This window comes from Scomber japonicus, chromosome 12, assembly GCF_027409825.1.
Source record: "Scomber japonicus isolate fScoJap1 chromosome 12, fScoJap1.pri, whole genome shotgun sequence".
In the NCBI taxonomy this organism is placed as follows: Eukaryota; Metazoa; Chordata; class Actinopteri; order Scombriformes; family Scombridae; genus Scomber; species Scomber japonicus.
The window spans coordinates 20,564,333-20,590,587 of NC_070589.1; the positions used below are offsets into that span (position 1 = coordinate 20,564,333).

The 26,255-nt window shown below is 37.2% G+C and overlaps 1 protein-coding gene across 1 annotated transcript in view; it reads left to right on the forward strand.

The window, feature by feature from the left end:
* pth1r (parathyroid hormone 1 receptor) overlaps window positions 1-26,255 on the forward strand; it is a 45,555-nt gene that overhangs the window by 16,932 nt on the left and 2,368 nt on the right. The window contains exons 2-8 of the mRNA XM_053329881.1: window positions 6,470-6,572; window positions 13,393-13,503; window positions 13,707-13,831; window positions 17,269-17,363; window positions 19,339-19,525; window positions 24,368-24,521; window positions 24,927-24,987. Of these exons, the coding sequence (XP_053185856.1) occupies window positions 6,470-6,572; window positions 13,393-13,503; window positions 13,707-13,831; window positions 17,269-17,363; window positions 19,339-19,525; window positions 24,368-24,521; window positions 24,927-24,987 (836 nt within the window). The remainder of the gene's footprint in view (window positions 1-6,469; window positions 6,573-13,392; window positions 13,504-13,706; window positions 13,832-17,268; window positions 17,364-19,338; window positions 19,526-24,367; window positions 24,522-24,926; window positions 24,988-26,255) is intronic.

Genomic DNA, 26,255 nt, shown 5'->3' on the forward strand with positions numbered 1-26,255 from the left:
ATGGATGAATCTTTTTGGATGATAAAATGAGCACTAACATCATCTCATGTTTTATCCTTAAATACTGTGCTTTAGTGGATTATTACTGATGTTGCCAAGCTGTGACTGGGAAGGTATCATATGCGATTAATGTCTCAGTGTGTTGAGTAAAACTACATGATCCGTACATCTGGAAAAAAAGCTATTATGATATTCTCTTTGATATTTTTAAACTATAATCTTCATAATCCATATATGGAAAAAATCACTCACCCATTACTATATTTACATTTCTATTGTTGTGACCCATTGTCTTGATCGCAGTCTGCCATAAATGTTATGGGTTGACACTTTTTCTGACATCCATTAAGATATTATGAAATGTCTGGTGTATTTCATTGTTATGTAACCAGTAGTAGTTTTTAAGCTTTTGATGAAAATTAAAATGCTGCATTTGCATTTGTTTATTGGAGGACTGGCCCATGCTTTGTGTATTAAATCACTTATATAACGTGAGAGTCGTCCTTTTTAATTTAAGAGAACAACACGATCGCAGCTATCAGAGCTGCATGAGATGCATGCCGCCTCTCACAGCACACACAATGTTTCCATCAAGGACAAAAGTGCTGTTCTTCAGGCTTACGACCAGAGCAGGGTATAATTAGGAACTAAATGCTGCTTTAAGTCAGAATGTGGTCTGCAAGCATTTCCAAAGGACAACCAGTCTTGTGGTTTGTGGTTTTTATCATCAAATGCAAATTGCACAGTTGAAGAGGAGTGGCACTGACTCATAGAGTTTATAATATCCAGGAACCTCATCCGCTAAAACATTCATGCGGTGCAATATGTCAAAAGTAACATATTCATGTTTTTTCCAGATAGTGGACAGGCCATTAAAAACAAGATTCAGCGGAGTTATAATTTTCTAGACCCCCCTATTTTGTGGAGAGAAAAAAAGGTACAGGAAAGTCCAAAAGCCCTTGGGATCAAATTTTGAATATATGCCAACAACAAGGAAGTGAATGTTAGCCTATGGTGTAAAGAATGGCAAATGACCAAAACAAGTACATAAAACAAACATTCGACTGTATTCCCATAATAGAGGCGCTTTACAGCTACCAGAGTAAATATTATCTGTATATTATTTATCATCCATGTGACGAAGTGTGATCTGGAAAGGAAAGTCTCACTTTATACTACCATTTACCCAAAAATCTCATCCTCCACTGACGGATCAGCTAACAGAGAGAGGCATTATTGGATGACTCTGAGGTGATATTGAAAATTAATATGGTTTGTGTTTCCAGTCAGAATGCCAGAGTTGTGATCAGTGGTTTTCTGTTGACAATCAAAACATGCCAAGAACATTGAAGTAGGACACAGAACTATATCCGCAGCTTACTGTACAGTTTGCCCTTTTCCCCCATGTTTTCACAATCATTTGAAATTTACCCTGACATGAAATCCTTCTACAAAAACATTTTCATACTTTATCTCACATCTATGTAAAAAGCATCTACGCATGCAGTTTCTCTCCACAATTCAGTTAGCAAATTTCTGTATTATGTAAAATACTCTAAGATCACATTTGGCTCTGCCTTCGTGCTTCATCTCTAATTTCACCATCATTATAATGTGCTCCTTTTGAAACACTGAATTAAATAGGAAACAGCCGTAACGTGAAAATAATGCAAACGCTTCTCAGATATCATGTTCATTGCCCTGAAACTTTTATATAAAAAAATAGAAATGTCACTTTTCCTTTACTGTTCAGCTACCTTTTTTTCAGGTGTATTTTGCGTTTCTGCTGTTGGTTTGCATCTGCATTTGAGCATTTGAATCTATTTTGTTCACATTGGAGATGAAGGTGGAGAGGCTGTCTGAATCTGAACTGTTGGTTTGGCCCCCAGCCAATGACTGACTGAGCGGAGTCAGCTCCTCTGTGCTCTTGCTTTACTGGTCTAAGCTGGAATCTTGCTGGTCAAGCAATAGAAATGGTCATAAGCAGATTTCAGTTGGATTATTAGGCCTATTGCAACATTGTTAAGACATGTAATACCTCCTTGAATAACCAAGCCTTAACCTTTTTGTGACCTTAAAGCAACTTCCTATTATTCTTACTACAATCAGCCTTCAGTAACAGTCACAGTAATTGAGAAAAATGCACTGATTCATTATAGCATTACTATTAATGGGCCAAAATTGATCTGCACTTTGTTCACGTTCAACTATTATTTTTTCCTACATGTATTTGACACTCCTCTAACACTAGCTATCAGGACTCATTTGGTGCCATTCTTAGTGTCAAAAATGTTTATCCTGGCAAAGAAAGGTACTTTTAGGGAGTTCAGGGCAAAGCTCACACTCCATTATAGCTTTGATGTTTTGCCATAGATACAAGACTGCTTGGCATCACAGTTGGTTGTTGGAATGTCTGGTTGAACACTGGTTTAATTCTCTCAGCCATTATTTACGTCCCAATTCGATTTTGTTGTTTTGTGCTTTTTTGAATTTAGAACACTATTTCATGGTCTAAGATACTACTAATGAGATCGTTGGGCTGTACTTGGACTTATTACATTGAGGTGGTTTTGCGGTTCGTTTAAACTTTTCGGATCCTCAGGGTTTTTTGTTTTGTGCTTTCTAATGAAAATCTACCTCCCAAGTTCCAGCGTTTGACTCTCTTATTCACTGCAGGGCATTTCAGGAAATGTCTTTGGTCAACCACAACTTTCTTGAAAAAAAAAGAAAGAAAAGAAAAAGCACAAGGCTGTCCACAATCAAGACTGTTGGTAATGTACCGGAAACCCAGTGTCTCCACTCACTGTATGAATGGCGTCTATCCACATGAGTCCGTTTTTGATGGATGATTTTTTAAAACATGTTCATGAATGTTTTGCTAAAAAATATTCAAAAATGAACACTGTAACATTGAAGATGGCAACATACGTTTTATAACTAAATATGACTTGCATTTAGTTCCTAAAATAATTCAGGAAGCAAATGCTGTAATAAGCAAACTAAACCTAAACTGTGAATGTACCTTCATTCCCATAGTGTGAATAGTATACACAGTAATACTTACTGTCTTAGTCCTAGTGGTTCAACACTGTCTTGACACACCAGCCTAAATACAGTTCTCTCAATATTGGTCTTATATCCTTGCAGAGAACTGCAGTTTAAGTCATCAAGCCGCAGTTTGCGCAGACAAATAGAAACTTGTGGTTTATTCAAGTGGAGTTTGTATTCTGGCGACCAGTGATGAAAACACACATATTTATATGGTGTGTATTTTTCTAATTTTCATTTTGGCACACGCTCAAAAGCATTTAACAAAAAGAATACTGTGTTTTAAATGAAATACAGTAAATAAGAATGTCCATGTTTCTCCCTGTGAGAGTTGTGTTTACTTTGGAGGTTTGGACTCTGGCCAGTGGAGGAGGAATAGTTTTCAGAAATAATCAGGGGGCACACTTATTAAACCAGGATTCTCTTCTTAAAATGGTAAATGATACTCTTCTACGTGCCCATGAGCAGGAGTCTGCAGATGAAGGAGATAAATTCCTCTAGTTTTTAGAAGGAAAATAAACCCCCCAAAAAATCCATAGCTCATTTTAGTTTAATGTTTCACAGGGTCCCAAACTGCACCATAAAGGTTAAGATATTTGTTCTTAATGTGTTGGAACAGCAGCTTCCCTTAACAGATTTGGAAGCAAAAAAAAGCTCAAAAAAGCAAACTGGAACTGAACTTTACTTCTTAAAGTGTAGTAATCTGGCTGACATTTCCATCTACTTTGAAGTTTAACACAAATTTGCTGTGCTATACTGTGATGATCATGGCACTTGTTCTTTCAGAGCAGTTAGCATCCATACTCTTTTTCTGGTTTCCTCTTGGTTAAGCTCTCAGCTAAAGTAACCCAGTCAGCTATTTAGATGAAAATAGTGTGAAGGTCTCAGGAGCTGTCAGTGGAATATTCTATATTGGCATAGTTAGCACAGTAAACAGGTAGTATCTATCCTTGTTCGCCTGTGGTCAAATGTTGTTCCATCTGTGGTTGTTTACTGTGCAAAGCCATAAACGTCTTCATTCTGTAACCTCATTCAGCTCTCAGACTGGACATCCTTATTTCAGGGCTGAAAGTAGTGAAAATATTGATGGATTGAGGTATTATGGTTTTGTGTGCAGCAAACCCACGATGGCTCAGTATTTACAGTTTAATTTTAAGCTCACAAAATTAGGCTCTTGCATCAGAGACAATGTATACATCTTCATTCCCAAATGAGTCCTTGTCTCAGTGTGCAGATTTAGAAAGCTCCTTAGCTGCTTTTTTGAGATTATAAACAGACTCAAAAAGTCAGGAACACATCCAAAGTTTTGTTTTACTGTAGTAGTACCGTCTCCGTAGCAGCCAATTACAGAACTGCTTCTTAGTGCACAATATCTGTACAAGATAAGAATTTATAGAGAAGTTACATTGCTGGTTATTATACAGCAATGTATAGATTTAGCTGCACAGTTAGTATTAGCTGCACATTTAGCAGCTACAATATTAATTTCTTACACATGCAACAGTAATAATAATCCAGTAGTATAATATGTAGTACTGTAGTAATATAGAATAATAGAACTTTAACAGGAGGCCTTTCCCCTGCATAATACTTTTACTTGTACTTTTACTTTAGATACTTTAAGACATTTCATTTTCTTAAAATGCTTTTTTATTTCAACTTAAGTAATAACATGTTTACATAGTTGTACAATGTCTTTAACCTTAGTATAGGATCTTCACTGCATTTCTGTTTCTCATAGTGAGAAACAGAAAGCAACACACAGTAAAAACCCAACCTAACAATTATGTACTGAATGTTTAAACACAGCTTGTAGATGCCTCAACTTCTTCGTAAAAAAAAGCTGCAAAACGTGCATATTTAATAAATCAAATCATGTTAAAATCTTATTTTCAAGGGAAACCTGGATGAATCAGAGGCAAAAAATGTTGTTACAGACAAGACAAGACAGAACATAGTAATTATATAATTATGAGAGTGCTGTCTCTGCTTTTTAACAGCAGGAGAAGAGGTTATAGTTTAATGATCTTGCTCTTTAATTTGCTTTAATGTCAAATATTTGACATGTAATTTGTTCTGTGAATGGCTGTAATACATTTTATGGGAATCTGTCTCCATCTGTACATTTAACCTCACTACTTTCTTTTTGCTTCTTGCTTCTTGGGGTGCTATGAATATACTTCCTGTTGATATGTAAACCTGCTTACTTCTTGTTCTGAAGAACTGATAGAAATCAGAGAAAAAATATTTTTTTTTGATGATTTGTGTCTGACAAATCTAACTGCAGCCAGTGAGTCAGCTGCTCTGAGTAAAAGTCTGTCTTTAATTTGTGCTGTTTGCTCTGCATCACTGAACCAAAAAAACAAGACTGGGTGTTTTTTTAGCCGTAGCTCCAGGCACCCTGTATGGCATACACGTTAGTTTGTGTTTCATTGTGTGGATACATATTGCATTTTGCTGCTGTATGGCTCAAAACACCATGAAAACCCTTATATGAAGGCGTAGAAAATCCTGGTGATTTGTGCACTGATCTGTGCTTCAGTTTTAGCGCTGGGCTTAAATTTCTCTGTTTTCATTTCTACTTTTCTTGTCACGCTCTGTTAAAAGTAAATGTGGTCATTTTTAATATAGTCACATTTGTCATTACCCGAAAGTGATCCACAAGCAAACAGCGAGCCAGTCAGTGTGACCTATTAGAATGGAAAATGTTTCCTTGACTGGAAAACCGCACCTGAGGTGCCACGCCACTTTCAAACACAATGTTCAAAAGCTAAAGTAAAAAATGTAAGGTGTAAGAAAATGTTGGAAATAAAATGTCGCTCTTGTTCTTGTAATTACTTTGTCATGTCTGATTAGTGTCCATGTAGTGATACAACTAGAGGAAAACAAGCTGGGGCTATAAACAATAAGTGAAATTGATACTGGCAAAACTTATTTTATAGCCTTTTTTTCCATGACAGCTTAGACAGAAATAAATATACTGCTTTGCTCATGAACACTTTGAACTAGATTGTTGCGGTTAAATCTAATCTGACCTTCCAGTCACAGAACAGGCTGTTCAACATCCAGGCCACCCTGCTGCAGTTTCTCAGTACTTTCACTCATATTCCATCTGAGAAAATGTCAGTAGTGTACATTTTTAGGTGTTTCAGTGAAGGAAAATCGATTTAGATGACCAGGGGTGCAGAGAGCAGTGGTTAGATGATTGTGAAACAGCTGTGAAGAGGAAGTCATGTCTGGATATCAGCCAACTGATGCATTTCATGCTGATTTTGACTCTTAAGAGTAAACTCAGAACCTTTGCTTCAGATGTTGGTGTGACCACAAATGTGCAGTAAAATATTATCTCAAAACCATTTAGACTCCAGTATTTCCCTTAATTAACTCTGCCTTTTTTGTTTTTGTTATTCTATTTTTGCAGGTTTATGCGGATGATGTGCTCACAAAAGAAGAACAGATAGGCCTGTTGTTCAAAGCCAAACGGAAGTGTGAGGGGAACATCAAGTCGAAGCAAAGGGTTGCTGGTGAGTAAAGAAACAAGGTTGAGAGTCCACAGCCATGCTAGCTGCTCTATGGTGTTATACTTAAACATAGTGGAGCTACAAGCTAACCAATAACATCTGAATGTTTACATGCCCATGTGACATTGATAGCACGATGATGTTTCACAAGTGTAATGTTAACCATGTAAACCATGTTAAAGTAGCCTACAGCTGAGGTTGATGGGAATGTAGGTATTTGGTGGATCAACAAAGTCATTGCAATTAATCCTGTGGGGGACATGAATGTCTTTATCAAAATGACTTTTTATGGTTTTTGAGATATTTTTCTCAAAACCAAATTTGTCAGCCTTATGGTGGCACATGAATAAATGTCAGAAAAATCACCAAAGTCTGTATGATTCATCCTCTGGGGAACATCGACGTCTGTACTGAATTTAATGTAAAAAAAAAAAGAACTTGGCAACTCTAAACTGACTTCTAGAAGAATCTTTGTTATTTCACCAACGCATTTCAGCACAAAGCCTTTATTGGTGTGATTTGTATTAAATTTCATGACAATCCAACCATCAGTGCCAGTGAGATACAGAGCCAGTCAAAAGTTTGGACACACTTATATGGAACTTGAAAAGCTACAATTAAATTTTGGCATCGGAAATAAAAAGTTGGCATTGAAAACAAAACCTGAACTGAAAAATGACACATTGGCATTGAAACACTTGTATTGGAAAAAGTTCTATTGGCGCTGAAAAAGTTCCACAGAAAAATAAAACATGTCCATTAAAAAAATTACAATCAAATTATCTTATTTTATTCTGTCATACTATCATACTATTATCATATTGGGGAATGTAGGCCTAGCAAGGGGCCTCGTCTTTGTACCAAAACAGTGACAGACAGTTGAAACTGAAAAACAAAAGGTTGAGACGGAGGGGAAAAAAAGAAAAGCTGTCACTAGAAAAGACAGAAATGAAGAATAAATTGACATTGAAAAACACACACCATAATGTAAACACTATCAATTGTATTTGTAAGATTTAAAAAAAATGTAATTAGTGGAAGTTTTTGCAGTGCCAATACAACTTTTCAGTTCAGGTTTGGTTTTTAATGCAAGATTTTATTTTCAATGCAAAAATGTAACACTCACTCTTCAAGCCCCATATAATTTTTTTAATGATACTGTTGCTGTAATGCTACTGGTATTGTATTTCATCCTTACATTTGTTTTAGGATGTGTTTTTTTTTCTTCAGATTTTCAGATATCAGCTGGTCCGTTGCTTACCCCTTTAACCTTATTGTGCTATTTGTCATTCCAAACTGTAGTAGGATGATAACATTATTACATTATTGTTGTTTGTCACACCAATCACCCAATTAAATGCATGTTTTGGATAGATAAACAATCAAATTAATGAATCTGGCCATCATGGCGTGTGCATATCGACCAAATGTCTTGTTTAGCAACAGGTTGATCGAGAAGTTACTGAAAGATGAAAACTGAGGGAGAATTATTATGCAGGATGTGTAAGATTCCATTGAGCTCATGTGAAGGCAAGGTCCCACTTCATTACCCTTGATTAGGTTTCCAATAGTGTGATTTTCCACTACCTGTAACAGGCTGCTCTGAAAAGATTTCTGTCAGAGACACTTATGTCAAAGGATACGGAGCTATTTATTGCAGCAAAATGGCTGCATTTGTCAGAATAGGCTCAGCCATTGAGGGTGTTCCCCGATGATTTCCAGCTGGAGTGAGAGATTCAAAGGAAAGTGCAATAAATTCCCCACAGGCTGTGCAGAACACGACCTCATGGACACAAATTAGAAATACACATTATGTGTAAGGCAGCGGATGTTATCAGAGGCACGAGGAGTACCAGAAGGAGGCTAAAGTTATTGATGAAGGAATCAATAACCAATAAACAATAAAGCTAACAAGGTAGAAGCAATCAGCATTACCAGCAGCAGCAAGAGTGAAAGGGAGAGAGCGTCAGACTGTAAAGACAGACCTGTTGTCTTGATTGAATGTGATTGGTCACTTGTTTGAATGTGTTGGTTGATTATTCAGCAGATGATGGGTATGCTTCAGGGCTCTGCTAGAACCAACTTGATTTAAAAAAAAAGAAAAATAAAGTGAAAGAATGATGAAGATTTTTGTGACAGTTTTTGCCTATTTTTTGCTAATATGTTTAAATCAAATACTTATTTTCAGAGTATTTGCCATCCAGTTTCACATCCATTTGAATGTGCACCGTGAATTATGTTGAAAAATGCTGTTCTGTTTCCTTTGTCTTCCTTGTGGCTTTCTGGAGGTTGGAACTGAAGGCGAAGCTGATCCTGGGCTGTACTTGTGTATTTATGGGTGTCTGAAGAGCGCCATTTTCCAGCAAACCCCAGCATCTACTGTATCTGATTGTGGTTACTGTCATTTTCCCAGTTGATTGTTCAGAGAAGGATTTTGGATTTCAGAGCCAAACCAATCGTATTATTTTCTCTTTAACCCCAGTGCATTGTGGTCGCATTGAATTCTTGGACCCTCCAAACGATACCCTCTTGTAAATGAAACACATAATTAAAAATGTTTACTTCCATGCTACGAACACAAAACCTTTTGTTGACCGTTCCCAGTAGTTACATTGTCCTGCGTGATATTTCCCAACTTTTCATGGTTTGATAAACGTCCACAAATATCAAATTGAATTTGAAAAAAAAAAAAAAAAAAAAAAAAGACAGAATTGCTACTATTGAGAACTGCAGGCGCCGAACAGCAGCTTGTGTAAGATGTCCAGGGCTTATGTAACGATGTTGTGCTTTCTCTCAAAGCACATTTAACAGGATGGCCATAGATGCTAATGCAGAGCAGAGCAGTCAGTCAAACATGAGGCCTCTCTCAGATGAGTGTCTGTGTTGCTCATCTGACCACCATCATGCCTAAACCATCCTGACATGTCGTAGTGACTTGCCAGCTTGTTGTCACACTCAGTCAGCCAGCCATCTCCAAGCACATTTACACCTGGTAATTTCATTGAGATCATTTATTTTAGATTTTTAAAAAGTGATATTGTATACGTAATATTTTAGCACTTTATGGTATTCAATTTGAGATGAATCTGAATTATTTTTCTTTTTTAGTTAACTGGGTCCAGATCCTCAAATGTCTTACTTTATGATAGTAAAATGAATCTCTTTTGGATTTATACTGTTTGTTGGACAAAACAAGCAATTTGAATATTTTTTAGATATTTCTTTTTTTTAAATTTATTGAAATAAGTAATCAGAAGCTTAATCTACAACAAACATAGCTCCTCAGTAAAGCAGATTGGAGATTTCAAAGAACTTGACTAGACTCAGATATTGGCTCTGTCACTATCACATTTCTTAATTTCTTAATCAGTCAATGTAATTCCTACATGTGCTGAAATGTTTAATTGAGCAATAGTCTTAATAATCTAGATTCTACTGATCTGTTTAATAAAATGAAAACAAAATTAAATCTCTTGAGCTTGTACATTTTAATAATCATAATTGACATAATTGATCTATAATAAAATTATTAGCTGCAGCTGTGATGCACCAATTCACATAAACTGTCGGCGTTGGATGATTATAATCGGAGGAGGCATGATGTCTATAGTTAAGGTGCGGTAGGATGCTAAACTGTGGTAACAAATGTAAAAGTGGCTAAAAAGGTTAAACTCAAAACTGTGGATATAGACCTTTCCCAACCAAACAGTCAATGTTTTTTTTACTAAGGTTTGAAATAGAATCAAAATGCATGCCTTTTACATCCAATATGCCTAATAACATACAAATAGAAAGCACTCATGTCCAAATCATCAGGTCCTGCATGTTAGAGTTGGCTTACTTAGGCATTACCACTTTATTACACCTGAGTCAGGAGGCAAACAGTCTTGTTGTCCTTCCTGTTCTGGCGCCAGTGACTGCGACTCTGGGAATGCTTGAGGTGCTGTTTTGGGGGTGCTAATCTACATACCTGATGATGCTGCCACACAAGGATGTGACTCACCTCGTATGTGGCGGCTGCTTGCTGACCTCTTTTGGAAGGTTGCACATGTCTGTTCAATCACAGCTGAAGAAATTATGATGAACATATTACCTTATTAAAGAAAAAAATAGAGTCCCCGGTGTGGTTGCTGAATATGCCTGGATAAACACATATGTGCTCATTTAATGTGCTTGATTTGATTTATTTTTTACTTAATGACCCATTAATTGCTTTGACTTCCTTTTCACATTTGAACTGGATTTGATCTTGGTCTCATTTGGTTGTTTGTTTGTAATCATGTAATGTGGAAATAATTTAAAATCTGGGTAGTGGTTTGTTGTGATGTAAAGTAAAATTTAGGAGACCGTCAAGATTCGAGATAAAGTATACAAGTGGTTTTGGTTGCTTAGTAACCACAGGCGTGAAAATAGCGCAACCTCCCAAGCACCTTGGATAGAAGGATAAAAGTGGCACAGCTGGCGTTTTCCGTGCGTTTTAGGCGCAACATCTGAACGGCCCCTTACTTGTGCTTTCCGATGACCCGTTTAAGTGTTTTCCTTGAAGTGGTCATAAGGATTTAGATGGATTGCACTCTTGTAGTTTTAATGGCTTTGGCCTCAAATATTTGTTTTTTCTAAACTTTTTTTTCTTGTATTGTGGTGTGACCTTGAATCAGTGGCTTAAAGAAAACCCAGAGAATAGCAGCTAGCATGCATTTTTTAGGACTTTCATCTGTATTTGTCTTGCCTGTGTCCTGCCTGACCACCCCAGAGGTTTTTTTTCTGGCACTGTAAACTTGTGGTTTTCTGATCTATTATAGGAGAGGTGGAGTGATGACTATTTTAAAATGCTAGCAGCCTGTAATGTGGGATTTGTTGAGAGTAATGAATTGATCGTGCAATTTAGGTTGATTGAGGGAGGATTGGCTGAAACTTCATTTTTGCTTGTATTTTGATATTCCATCTATTTATTTTTATTTCTCATTTGTGCCTAAAATACACAAAAGACTCCATTACGTGACTGAAACAAGGTTTTCATTGAGGGAAACACTGAGGTTTGCCTGGAGAGGACAGTGGAGGGATGTGGATTCAATGCCCCAGACCTTGCAGTGTGAAAATAGCACAGCCTTCAAGCTTGTGGTCTGGGTGTAGAATAACATCAGCAATCATTATAAAAGGTTGCATGTATCAGGAAAAAAGTGCAATATGTGTTTTGACATCTGCAGGTCTGAATAAAATGAGTCGAGAGTGGGGGGAAATAAACCTCATTAAAAACCTCAGTTACATCACTAATACCAAAGTCCCCCAGTGGTCACGTTTATATTTAAATCGTGGTCAAGAACTTTACGGGAAATGATATATATGTATGTGTTTGGTGTTTAATTTAAGCCTGTTAGTAGGTGGTCTTATGGTAATAAAACTTATGGCAAAAGTGAACAGCAATTCTACTTTTACTCCCAGGATGTGTGGTCAGTGTGATTTTTGAAACTAAACGCTGTTCTTCTCCCACTAGAAATCTACAGGAATCAGTCAGCTCCACTCAGTCTGCTCTTTAATTTTGTGCTCCAAGTGACAGGCAAATAAAAGCATGTCGTCATTGCGTCAGATGTTACTTTGCAAGTTTGATTACAGGAATGAGAAAATAATGGATCTACTGCAAAGAGAGGATAGTTTTAGTTTTATCCTTAACTACTTATTAGTGGTCAAAGTGAGGCAGATGTTTTCAATAATACAACATAAATGCCAAGCCATAAGGAAGGCTTTTGCCAGGAATCTGTGGGGAAAGGGACTTTGCTCCCACTATCGGAGGGCTGAGGTCCACGGTTTAGCTGATAATTAAGGGGCTCAATGCTCTGAAACAGGATTTTTTTCCTTTGAACCTGCAGCTCTTTGTCTGAAGTATAGACACATTTTTGCAAAGTCTCATGAAGGGAATTTTTCGCTGAAAAGTATTGACAGTTTATGTGATCTTCAGGAGAAGCACATAGTCAGCACATTGTAGCAATCACAAGGAAGTCGGAGGGTAAAAAATTGAGAGGTTCAGGTTATAATGATTCCTCGACAACATTTTACATACTGAATGTTCCTCACCACCAATCTCGAAAAACTCCTTGTAATTGAAACAAAAACATGTGTAAAAGTATAATTACAGTATTTTACAATGATTTGTTGGGCTCTTTTTTAATCAGCAGATACAATATATCAAAATTATCCATCGTATGCATGTTGCAGACAGACATCCTCCTGCTGACGAGAAGAAAATCAGTTTTATAACGCAGTACTTCCATTTTGACATAGGAGGCTTCTAGGGATAGTACAATGCTGCCAGTGTTGCCTGTAATGTTTTAAATGAGAGCCATACTGAAACCAATTCCATACAACATAAAAACAGTATGATGATATGAACAATGTGGCAGTTATGGAAATCTGCTGAAAAGACCTCTGCAGCTAACAAACAATGTTAATGAACACTAGATTCAATGGATAATTTGTTATCAGCATACTGGGAATTCCATGATTGTGAGTCTTAATTATATTACAATAGATGGGGAGTGACACAAGAATGTGTGTTATCTGGGTGACCCATGTTTCCTTAAAACAAAAAAAAACAGAAAAAACCCTAATTTACTGTACAGTAAGATCACAAATGATCTGCAGTGTTAATTTACATACTATGTAAAGTTCATGCATTTGCCCTACTTTTGAAAGGCCAGCAGAATTGTTGAAAACATAGCCTATTGCTGCTCTTGTAAATGCCCGCAGCCATGTAATGTTGGAATCAAGGGAAACCAACACTCTGTGGCTCTATTTTTAAAAGTCAGCACTGGTTTTGTCTCCGCAGATGGTTTCTGCTCACCAGAATGGGACGGCATTGTGTGTTGGCCTGAAGGTGCTCCGGGAAAACTTGTATCCACTGCATGTCCAGAGTATATCTATGACTTCAACCATAGAGGTAAGCGTGGCCCTGAATTTAGTCAGTAATCATTTTCAGTTGGTAAAAGGGTCCTATGCTGCTGGTTCTATACTGTGCAAAAGAAACCTCTTTTTGTACAATTATGCAGGTTTAAATTAGAAATAAGCAAAGAATGTGTAATTGACTGTGTTGGCAATCCAAAATTGAAATGTATAATTAAAAATAGACTGCTTGATGTCTAGGACTGGCATACCGACGGTGTGACAACAATGGAACATGGGAGCTGGCCACAACCAACAACAAGACCTGGGCCAATTATAGCGAATGTGCAAAATTCCTCTACCATTACAACCAGAGCCATGAAAAGGTAAGAGCTGTCTCATTCTTATTTCCATGCTCATTGACACAGTTACAGTGCCTTCCTCTACAATAATTAAGGGCAATAGCCTTTTATGAATGCTTTGCATAAATGGTCACACTTAAGATATTACAGCCTTTCACGCAACTACTGTATTACGCCATTTCACCCTGCCATTACAACCCCTCTGAAATGTGTAACACAGGTCTTCTTAGTAATGTACAGTGTGAATCAATTTTAATCATATTTAATGAAATGTGCGGATGGTGATGGGGGGATAATGGCATGATGCAATGTGGTGGCTTTGTGATAATAGAAAGCTTCAATTAGCTAAATGACCACTCAGAAACTGATAGCAATGTCACATAACCCTTAATTACATAGTAAAAAGCTTGCCAGAGAGCATTCCATTCACAAAATAGTCTTAAATCATGACTAAACCTCGAAGCTGGCTTTCTTGTTAGCAGACAAAAATAAAAATAAATTGAAGGCCAAGGGCTCTGCAGTGCACTGATTTCATGTTGATTCTAATTGTGTTGAATATGTATACCCAAAGTATGAAGAGATCCAAACATTACACTCAGCATCCACTCTTTTGGAAGGGCTTCTGTTAGATTTTGGGTTTTGGAGCATGGCTGCAGGGATTTCAGTCCAATCCAGACACCAAAGTGTCAGTGGGGTCAGGCACAGATGATGGTTGATGAGACCTGGCTCACAGTTGGCATCCCAGCTCATCCCAGGTGTGCTCAAGGTGTTTGATGGGATTGAGGCCAGGGCTCATGTAGGCCAGTCAAGTTCATCGCTAATCTTGGAAAAAGCATTTCTTTATCGACCTGCCTTGGACCAATAGGGGGTACTGTCACTTTGAAACAGCAGAGGTTTTTCACAAAATTGAAGGTGCACTTTGGTGATTGTAATATCATTTTATGCCATCATTTGGCCATATTTTGTGTTTTGGTCTGTGATGTTAAAAAAAGAAAGGCATTTAATTCTATTTAGTTTGTGGTTTTGCTGTTGTTATTGTTGAACAAAACAGCTATTGCATAATTACAGTAGTAGAGCTAATATGGAAATAATCTTTGTTTTATACTTGTAATTAGTCGTTCCCTGTTGTGTATTGTAACAGAATGTACTACTATGGTTGCTTATTTTACACAAAGATCAAATATTGCAGAGCCACAGTTGTTGTGTAAGTGAGTATGTAAGATTGGGCAGCATCATGATGGAAGAGACTACTGGGGAAAATATAAAGTGGGTTTAACTATTCTCTGAGGTCTGCATCTTTACACCCATCATGCATTTTTTTTACTAAACACAGCTGCTGAATGCCCATATGCCCTGCTAATACCCATAATCATTATAACATAAAATCTAAACATGATCATCACATGAGAATCAAACCTGGGATCATAAATACCACAAACACTGATATCACACCTCATCTCACCTGAGAGGTACATTGTTTCATAAACCAAACACTGCAGCCTTTTACTATCATAATCCCCATATGACTGGCAAATATGTAGCCCTGATCTCAGTTGCTTCTGTAGTGTTTCTCTATTGTTGTGCAGGGGGCTTGGATGTCGGAACTAACACTTGTGAATAGGACTACTGGGTATTGTAAGAATGGCTGAGCCAGAGCCTGCCTGTAAATGCCATTATTGTGTGTGTGTTTGTGTACTGTAGGAATACTGTAGGAGTTTTTTTGTAGAAATTGTATCAAATCAGCCATTATTATGCTGAAAAGGGGCTTTTAATTCACTTTTTTAAACAATGATCTTAGATATAGGTCATTTTGTAGCTTTCAAATGTATTCATCATTATATTCATGTTCGGAGTTATGTGGTTTTCTAGTTTGTAGGTTGCTACTGGTTATGAATAGTCTTGGAGTTTGCCATTGAATAGATGGTATAGAGTAATTAGTACTTCATTATTAAATACATTCAGTGTTCAGTCAAAATGTTTCACAGAAGGCTTTGGTTTGATTTTAATTTGTAGTGTATTTTTACCATGAAATAATATGCAACATCAGCTGCCCCCACATACATTTTCCTCTCCCCTTCTTGAATGGGATGTAGAGGATGTGGGCATAACCTCATCATGGCGCCCTTCAGTTTCTTTCTGACTTCAGATGTTTATGTTGATGGGTTCCAGTGGGAACGGTTGCAGAAGTTAATGACAAATACATACGCACGAATGAAAGCCCCTCACTGCACAACCGCCATACCGCGGACCACCATCACTACATAGATACACGTTTTTTTGGCACAGAAGCCTGATGCTAAATGATAACAGCAGTGAAGGATCTGGTTACATCACACAAGGCTCTCGGCCCCTTCAGCATGTTGACGCAAAGAGGGTCTGGTTGGCTCTCCTCACAGTGTCCTCTGGCTGCCAGTTCACTGCTGGAAGATCAAACTGCCCCACCCAGTTTTTCTCAGTTCCGTCACCCTTGTCAAATGTTGTTTCCATCAGTAACTTTTGGGTACTTATGACAATTCTGTCACCAGGTGGCAAAGCATTTTCAAACACACGGAAGCTAACACATTTTGAAGCCTAGTTTTTAGGAAAAATTCTAACATAGTGTAGTAGTAATTTCCTCTTTTTCTTGGTGAATACATGCTGTTTGTAATAAAATCACTTGCCTGAAGCAATTTTGTCACTAAAATTTTAAGCACAAAGAGTAATGGAGTCTTGTAAAAACTAATGACAAAATAGGTAAACCAAATGTTTCTAGTTTCCCAAATTACCTGGATCACTTAAGGTAAATGAAGCCTGCCAGTGTACATACAATTTTCCAACAATAAGAGATAATATACATTTGCCACACTGCTTTGCTTTTTTTTTAAATTATTTTTTATGAAGTAGATTATATAGTATTACACTGGAGTAACTAAGTAACCATATTATTAATCTGATTTATTGTACATGAGCATAAAAATATAAACTCTTATGAATAGTAAAAAATAATAAGCATGTGTTTTTTTAAAGTTTGCTGTTCCTTGCTATCCTATTTATAGCATTATAAACCATTTATTCATGCAAATATGGAAATCTAACAGATGTTTCATGTGATTAAAATGATTTGGATTAGTTGCTGAATCAACAATGTAAACTACTAAATTACTATGTGCAATAAGTTCTTTTAAAATAAAACTCATAACTGCATAGATGCTGTAGTTGCTACAATTTATGGTCTTGTGGATGCATGTGATTGTTGATCGAGTTATTTTACAATTACTTTTCTTCAATCATGTTGGCTAAAAAAACTAACATGGTTAAAGTTGTTTTACAAGAAATAGAAGGCAGTAATCCAACTAAAGCCTACAATACATCTATAGTGGCACTACAGTTAAGAGGAGATATGCTGTAGTCTTCTCAAGTTTAGTGTTTTTATCCTTTTTGCTATCTAGTCAACATTCTAACTAATTATCCTCTTCCAACAGGAGGTTTTTCACCGTCTGTATCTCATCTACACAGTGGGGTACTCCATCTCTCTGGGATCACTCATGGTTGCTGTGGTCATCTTGGGATATTTCCGGTGAGTCCATGTTGTCACTGGAATTTTTCAATCAGTTTTTCCAACCACAAACATTCCCCAAGAGAGGGACTTCGATACTGGGTCAGAAATTAAGGTTAAAGCAATTGCAAAAGAGACCAAAATGTTTAATGGCACAATGACATGATGTACGGCATTTCTAACCATGCCACCGTGTATTGTTTGGTTGGAACCATACAGCAGAGAGCAATTATTTTGTTCATGATGACTTAGTGGATAACAGAGGCTTCATCATGAAATCATGCAATTCTTCCTGGATGTATAAGTATGCAACACAGTATATTTTGTGTCTGGGGAACAACGTGAAGCATGTAAAACATATCTAACCTTTGACTTTTACTCTACATTGACTTTTAACAGACTATGATATGTCTACCTTTGAGGAGGAGTCTGCCTCCAGGCTTGTAGCAATGCACGCCTCATTGTCTGACATTTAGGTTCTTTGTTATTTCCATGCTGATTTAGGCTTTCGATGACAAACAACCAAAGCTTGGACATTGATTTCACAATTCCACCAAGCTTACTAAGATTACATATCTTGCGTCACAATCTTCGTGAGAGGTGCTTTCTTGTCCTATTTCCCCCACTGAAACAAAACAAGTAGAAATTGTATTATATTGAAAAATGTATCAGAAGATGTGCGTAATATATATATGTAAAATAGTAAATGATTTTATTTTAACAAGCATGGCTTACCCTAGAAATGAAAGATAAATGCTATAGATAAACATAAACCTAATCTTCCATCACTTTTGCCTCAGTGGCAATGACGAAACCCAAAACAAGGTTGAATCTATTCCTTGTGTGATGACAGCCTAATTTTTTTCCCCCCCCATGGCTGATTAATGCAGGGCAGATTTTTCATTATTTGCCTATTTTGTTGGGCATAAGGAGTATCAGAAATCGATGTGAAGGCGCTGTTTACCAATGTTCCCACAAGCGTGACTTACTGTACAGGCAGGCAGTCAGAAAGCTTTAGGAACGCTCCCAACTGGCACCAGGAAATCTACGGGCCAAATGAGTTTAATAAGTTGTCCCAGGGGTCCATCTGACATTCTGGCTCTGTGCTCCGGAGCACTCCAGCCATGTCTCACCTTCAACATGTCAGCTTTCAGACAGGAGAGCTCATAAATGTTTTCCAGGGAGAGAAAAGAGATATTTCACATTAGCAGTTATGTTCAGTTTTTTTTTTCACCAGGGAAATGTACGCTAGATTAGTTTTTGCCCACCACTTCAAATCAATAGTTCTCAAAGGATAGCTTGTCAAATATACAGCTCATTAATGAGGGTAAAAAGAAAAGAAAAAGTCAATAATGGACAGTGGTCGACTAATTTCAGTACTAAAACTAGTAATTGCTGAAGATTTTTTATGGGACTTTGGAATATTCTTGTTAAAGTTGGCTTTTTGGATTTATTATAACCCTCATAAATATTCAGTTAAAATGATCATCGACTATTTTTTCTTGACTGTGTAATGATGTAACCTTTGTGGCCATTGATCTAGCAACTTGTTTCCAATATGCATGACCTCAAAGGCCCACTACACAGTAAACACTCAGACAGGATGTTTTGGAAGAATCTTTGACAGATAAACTTTTGCTTGTCTGGAAGGAAATTCACATGCTTTTGAAACTTCTCAACACATGCTTGCAATTTTGTTTTTACAGCTCACTTTGAGCCTAGCAATTCAATATTTGTGTGTTTCAAGCCCCTAAATCTCAAGAATGTGTTATAGTCAGCTTGGAATTCAGCTGGCTCTAATTAGGATGAGTATTGTTCATGTGTATGTGTGTGTGTATGTGTGTATGTATGCATGCACGTGTGTGTTATATGAAGGTGTGCCAGACCACATGCACGCAAACACACACACACACACACACACACACACACACACACAGATGCAATTTTCAACAGATCTTTCTTTTGACCTTGCCACTCTTGTTTGTTTTCTCCCTAGACGATTACACTGCACCAGGAACTACATCCACATGCACCTATTTGTGTCCTACATGCTAAGAGCTATAAGTATTTTTGTGAAAGATGTTGTGCTCTACTCTGGATCTGCCTTAGAGGACATGGAAAGAGTCACAGTGGAAGACCTTAAGTCCATCACGGAGGCTCCGCCAGCCAACAAGACACAGTTTGTAAGTACATCAACACAGCTGAAACACATCTATACAAGGGGTCAACATAAAACTCTCTGTCCTTGAAGAAATACAAGGAAAGATTCAAAAACAAGAAGAAACATGTTTGGAACAAATTCTTAAAGTAACGTTTTTCATTAAGGTTTTCCTGATTAATCCAAAAAAATCAGAATAGGAATCATCATTGTTGGCTCGTTGTATAGTTGGGCGTTAAAACGTTTTGCTTCCTAAGAGGAAGTGGTCTTTTGCAAAGTCTCACCTGCTTTTCCAGTGCTGGAGCAAATAAACTGTACTGTTTGTCACCATGCCAAGCTTTTACTAGGCCAATACTTGGCTTTTCCTTTTAGAGTCAAGTTTAAAAAATGGGTAAACTGGGTACTTTTCATGCATGCTTTAATATGCAAACAAACAATTTGTGCAATATATTTAGTGGGCTCTTTAATCCAGTCCAGGCTCTCCAGATTCAGTATACTGAATGTACTGTTGAATTAAAACTGCTTTGTTATAGAATTCCTGAACTTATTGCTGGTGTCCAGTTATAAGACATTTTTTTCTGGTTCTCAGATAAACTGAAGGATTAAAAATGAATTTCTGAGTTTCAGTGTTTCCCCTGTAATTGCACAGGACTGATGGGCTACCAGGCCAACAAGAACCCCCGCGCTGCCAAAAGCATTTTGTTAATGCCAGAAATAATACCAAACATCCATTCATTCAGAAATCAATAATCATCTACATTTGGGAACACTGTTCTGAAATGTGAGTCAGCATCTGTGTCATTATCTGGCAAACTCTTTATGCAATGTGAGTACCACTGCTGTCAGAGTGCCTTTAAATTACTGCAGAGTGAGGGTGTAGGATGCAGGTTAGCTAATGTGAACATGACTAAAAAGAGAAAAAACTCTAATGTAGGAGATAAATACAATCAAGTATATTAATGTTTTTTTTTCCAAAACTCCAGAGCCAAGAAAAAGTACAGATGGGGAAGAAGGAAGAGGGACAGAAGTGGGAGAAAAAGAGCAGATAGACAGGGAGGGAAGCTCAAGCTTATTTTTATGCAATAAATGCAGCTTATTAATTCACTGTCCCCTTGTGATCTGACCATGCAAATATGCCCTTGTCGCTTTTTTTTAATGCTTTAGCAGGATTCTCTTTCTTATTTCAATAACATAACATCAATAATAAGATATATAACAGTTCAAATATAAAGTCTGTGTAAGTCAAAATAAAAATGACCTTATATAACCAGGCTATTTCACAAATCATGGTGTAGACAGTGCTTGATGCTAAAATTAGATTATTCACATTTCATTTACTCACTTTGACTGCATATTTGTCATAATTTGATAAACCTGCCTGATTCCTATATGTCTGTCTTTTATGTCTTAGTAAATTACAGATGGACTATTCTAGCCATTCACAGGTTTTTCAATACAGCTTCTTTGTCAATAATAAATAGCTTTATGAATAATTTTTATTACCAAATGAATGAAAGATAATGTTCATAGAAAGAAAAAAATCAAATTATAGATCTGCTTCTAGGCTGCACACAATATTCCAATTAGAACAGTGCCCCATGTAAAAACCACTGCTGCAGCCCACTAAGGCTTTTTAGAGTACTAACTGATAAGAAGAGATAGAGATGCAATTATAAGGCTTGTAATCAGCAGAGAGAGAAAGGAGCGCTGATAATCATTACATGACAATAGCAGTGACAGCTTAAACTGAATAACTGTGTGGAGGCTGACGTTAACTGCAGCTGAATCAATGGATGTCTAAATCAGTGTGGGCTTCTGGGACCTCCATACATTATGTCAATACAACAGCACATAATACTAACTAGATCCCCTGTTCAAATAAATAATCCTTAAAAAGATAAAATCTCACTTTTGTTATTGTATAATAAAGGCACAGTTTTAGAATACTGGTTGTCTACCTGGATGTTATTCTATATGTATTTATATTTAGAGTTTTATTTTATTTGGTTAATTAATTCAATAATTTGTGCCTCCTGATTTTTACTCCTGTTTAATAAAAGGCAGCTTGGCCCAGGGGAAAGTCATATAGTCTCAAAGGCAAAGGCAACCACATAAACTGACCACTTTTGTGACACCTCCAATAATCTCTGTCCTGAATCCTGAGTTGGCTCATAGTTGCTGTATTATTTTAACATTATCATTTATGTCATTAATCTTTTTATTCTCTGATGAAGCTTTTATGTCACTTATAAGAATGACACAACCAGCCACCTGGGACAAAATATCTACGTCAAGCTCTCTTTCTCTGAAGACTAGCTAATCATATGTACATTATGATATACTGAACATAAATAATGTTCAAATACTTTCCCTTTTACTTGTGTAACAAAGAAAATACAAACAAATGAAAAACGTATTCAATCTGTAAACTCAGAATAAAACGTGGCCTTCAGCAATAATGAATCAAGACACTGTGGGAGAGAAATAACAGACTGTGAATAACACAAGCACAAATGCTAGAGTGAGTATGTAGGCTGATTCTCATACATGCTTTAGGATTAGACTGTTAGGAGAGCCACTGCATTATGTCCATTCACTGTATGTTCTTGCTTCATATGTGGGATATGTACTGTAATATAAAATACTTGATATGTTAACATAAAGCCCTGAAGGGATTTCCCCCCGCCTTTTGTTAAATGTCATAGCCTTTACATTTATTGAAAAGAAGGAAATAACTGTGGGAATTGCGTTGATATTGGATAATTCTGCAGTACACTATCTATCCAATACATCCAGTGTCAACATTCAGTGCCAATTAAGGAAGTATAGTGTGTCATTTGTTCAGCATGGTTAAAGGTCAGGGAAGGGGGATTAGGGTGTAGGGCGGAAACACATTCGACTTGCAGCAAGGGTTTGTGTCCTGTCTTAGACCTACAATGGCTTAAATATTAAACCATGGTGAAACTCCCCTGACAGTTATATTGTTAATGATCAAACCTCTAAACCAAATGCAAGTGCAAAATCATCTATTATTTATGTTCCATTGTTTAAAGTAATTAAAAGTAATAACATGCCTGACCTTGAGTAATTCAATTCCTATAATGTATTTCATAAGGTTTCATCAAGGAATATGTGCTTAATAATATGCAGTAAAATATTCCACTATAGATTACTGAATATATGCTCTACTTCCAGACCTGGAATATATATTGTACTTCCCACCCTTGAATAAAAACTTCACTTCTAAACCTTGAATACATACAGCACGGGTGACAAATTAAAGGAAGAACTTGAATGAATGAGTGGAGAAACATAACAAATGCAGATGCCTCCACACAAGTGCACTGTATGGTACAATTAAGCAATTAAAATCCAATCATGTATAAAAATGCTGAGCTGGACCAGTTGATTCTGATTTTACATTGAGATGACGAGAAAAAGTTCGAAATGACTTTAAAAGAGGGTTTATTGTTGGGGCACGGATGGCAGGAGCTTCAGTTACAGAGACTGCTCAACTTACTGGTGCTTCATTTTCCATAAGAATTTTTTTCATAGGAACTAAAGTGACAGTCAAACCCTGTATTTAGATGAATGGGACATACAGCAGGCTCGGAAATTGTGGCCAACAGCACACATTTGATGATCGTGATGCTCGTGTATTTAGTGTGATATATGAAGAAAAACAGAAGAGCAACTCTCCCTCAGGTGACTGAGAATGTCAGTGCAGGACGTGATCAGACTGTGTCAGCAAGAAGAGACAATTACATAGAGAGGGGTGTTATGATAAGGTGGCAGTGCATAAAACCCTCTTTACAAAGATGATTACACATTTGACAGTTAAGTGGTACAAAAATTATATGGGCTGCTCTACGGAGATGTGGAAAAAAGTGATATGGTCAGAGGAGTCACCTTTCACCATATTCTCAACAAGTAAATGAGTGTTTGTGTGGCCTACACTGAGAGAACATTACAGGCCTGAATGCTAGTGAGGGGATCTGGTGGCTCTGTAATGCTGCGGGGGGCCTTTTGCTGTCATGCTTTGGGTCCACTTTAGAGGGAAGAGTCACAGCAAATCAATACAAAGTTGCCCTGAGTGATCACCTTCATCCTATGATGAAACATTTCTATCCTGATCAGAGTGGTGTCTTCCAGGATTACAATGCCTCCATCCATAGGGCACAAGGGGTCACTGAATTGCTTGATGAGTATGAAAATAATGTGAATCATATACTGAACACGCAGGATATTTTTGAACAACATGTTAGACAGTGCTCTCCACCACCATCATCAAACCACTAAATGAGGGAATATCTTTTGGAAGAAAGGTGTTCATCCTTCCAGTAGAGGTCAGAGTCTTGTAAAATCAATGCCATGGTGTATGGAAACTGTTTTGGCAGCACATGGTGGCCCAACACCTTACTAAGAGACTTTATGTTGGCTTTTCCTGTAATTCATGAAAATGTGAGTCCTGTCTCTACTTCTAAACCATGAATACATACTCAACTCCCAAACATTTATATCATGTGCAAACTTGCATACTGTTCAAACTTTAAATGCACAATATACCTACAGTATTATGTGCCTACCTACATTTGATGTTTTCAAACCTTGAATACATTTACACGTATTTATTATTGTTATTATTGTTGACCAAATATTACACTTCTGGACCTTGAATCTAAGACCTTGAATTGAAGGTACTTTAAACAGTGCATTTTGTATTGGGCTCTTTGAGTTTTGCTTGGCTCCATTATGATTATATATGCAATAGCTGCTCTATACAAACTGAATCAGAGTTCATCAATACAATCAAAAAGTACCATTCTCATCTACATTTTTGTGTTCTGTTCTTGCTGTTTGTACATAGATTGGCTGCAAGGCGGCTGTAACCTTGTTCATGTACTTTCTGGCGACCAATTACTACTGGATCCTTGTTGAGGGTCTATACCTCCACAGCCTCATCTTTATGACCTTCTTCTCAGACAGAAAGTATCTTTGGGGATTTACTCTGATTGGATGGGGTGAGTCCTGCTTCATTCTCATTCTGTTTGCATTCATCTGATACAATGTGATACCATGTAAATTAAATCTTATGTAAGATATTTAATTGTTGAGGGACAAATTAGTATGCATTGACGTTACAAGAAATACAAAGGAAATCCCTTGCTATTGATGTTTTAATAACTAACTGGAGACCCTGGAAACTAACTCATGTCCATGTAAAAAACAGCATGAATATGGATGGGCTTTACAGTTCCTGCATTGTACACACTGTGCGTATTAGTTAAATAAGCACAGCGCATACAATGTGGATGCTGTGCTACCCATGTTCTACCCATATGAGAAAATGATGGACTTTTTTTATGGAATCATAGAGTAGTATCATGCAGTGATGGCAATCTTATCATGATTTTATTTTTTTTCAGGAGTACCAGCTATGTTTGTGACAGTTTGGGCAACTGTGAGAGCCACATTTGCAGACACAGAGTAAGTGATCTGCATAATAATCTTATTAAACTTCAATACGGGAATACTAAGGTCATAGGTTCCTTGGAGGAAGGAAGGCAGGCACAGACAGTTAATGATGGAGCTCATTTTGCATCAATAATTTCATTTATTGATGTGAACAGAAATACCACATATAAACAGCAGTATTTCACACAGGTCTGAATTGAAATTCAGGACTTACATGGGGACAAGTAAAGATACAAAGGTTAGACTTCACAATTCACAAATCATGACCAAACATGGATTTATATAGATTAAGGAGAGGTTTGAAATCCATGTAAGAAGAATTTAAAAAGAAACTTTTGTATTTTTCAAGCTGGACCATATTTTCCCATCATTTTGTGTCTTGGTGACTAATGGAGAAACAGTTGGAAATTGATCCAGTATCAAGTGACAATGCTGAAGGTGGCAACTATGAAACCGACTGCAATTGTGTCCTGTCAATATACGTCCACCAGCTTGTTTTTGCCACTGATAGGCCCAGATTGTTATTATAGGTGTCTGAAAACATTATGGAGAGGACCACACTGAGTTTGTTATTCTGTCTATAAAGTCTCGCTGAAGGACAAGTCTCATTTGGAAATCTCATGAAAGTTGAGTTATTGTCGAAAGCAGCTTGATATTCAGCCATGTCTTAAAAATATTTTAAGTTAAACTTTCTGTAGTCCAACACAATAACTTCTCCTCCTTTTAGAATGAGACTTCTATTTGATCAAGACTTGGTCAGACACAGTAACAAAAAGACTGGATCCGACTATAACTAATCTGATCCCCAACCAAGAATTGGAATAATTTGGATGGTGGGGTGGGAGGGGGTTGACATGTTTGTTCAATACATGTAATTGTATTTCTTTGTTATGTTGTGAAAACAAAAAAAAAGAGACTGGATCAAGTGAAAGGTAAAGTATGTTACGGTAATGTTGTCAGAGATTAATAATAACAATCTGGATTACATGCTGCTTCCTGCTGGCTGCAGAGCTCCTACTCAAAACTGGACCACTTTCAAAAGTTGTTGTCTCCAATAGTCACTTAGCCACAAAATGATGTGGACAGAGTGCAGGTTGAAAAATCTAGCAGTTTCCTTTTAAGTGGATTTACCTGTGAATGGGCAAAACTGAAACCAACTTGGCGGGCCCTCAGCACCCTCTGACTGCCACTATCTGCTTCCTCCACATGGGCTCTGTGGAACATTGAAGACTTTAGAGCTGAGAGCTCACATCCAAGCTAGTATCCAGCAGCTGTCCAGT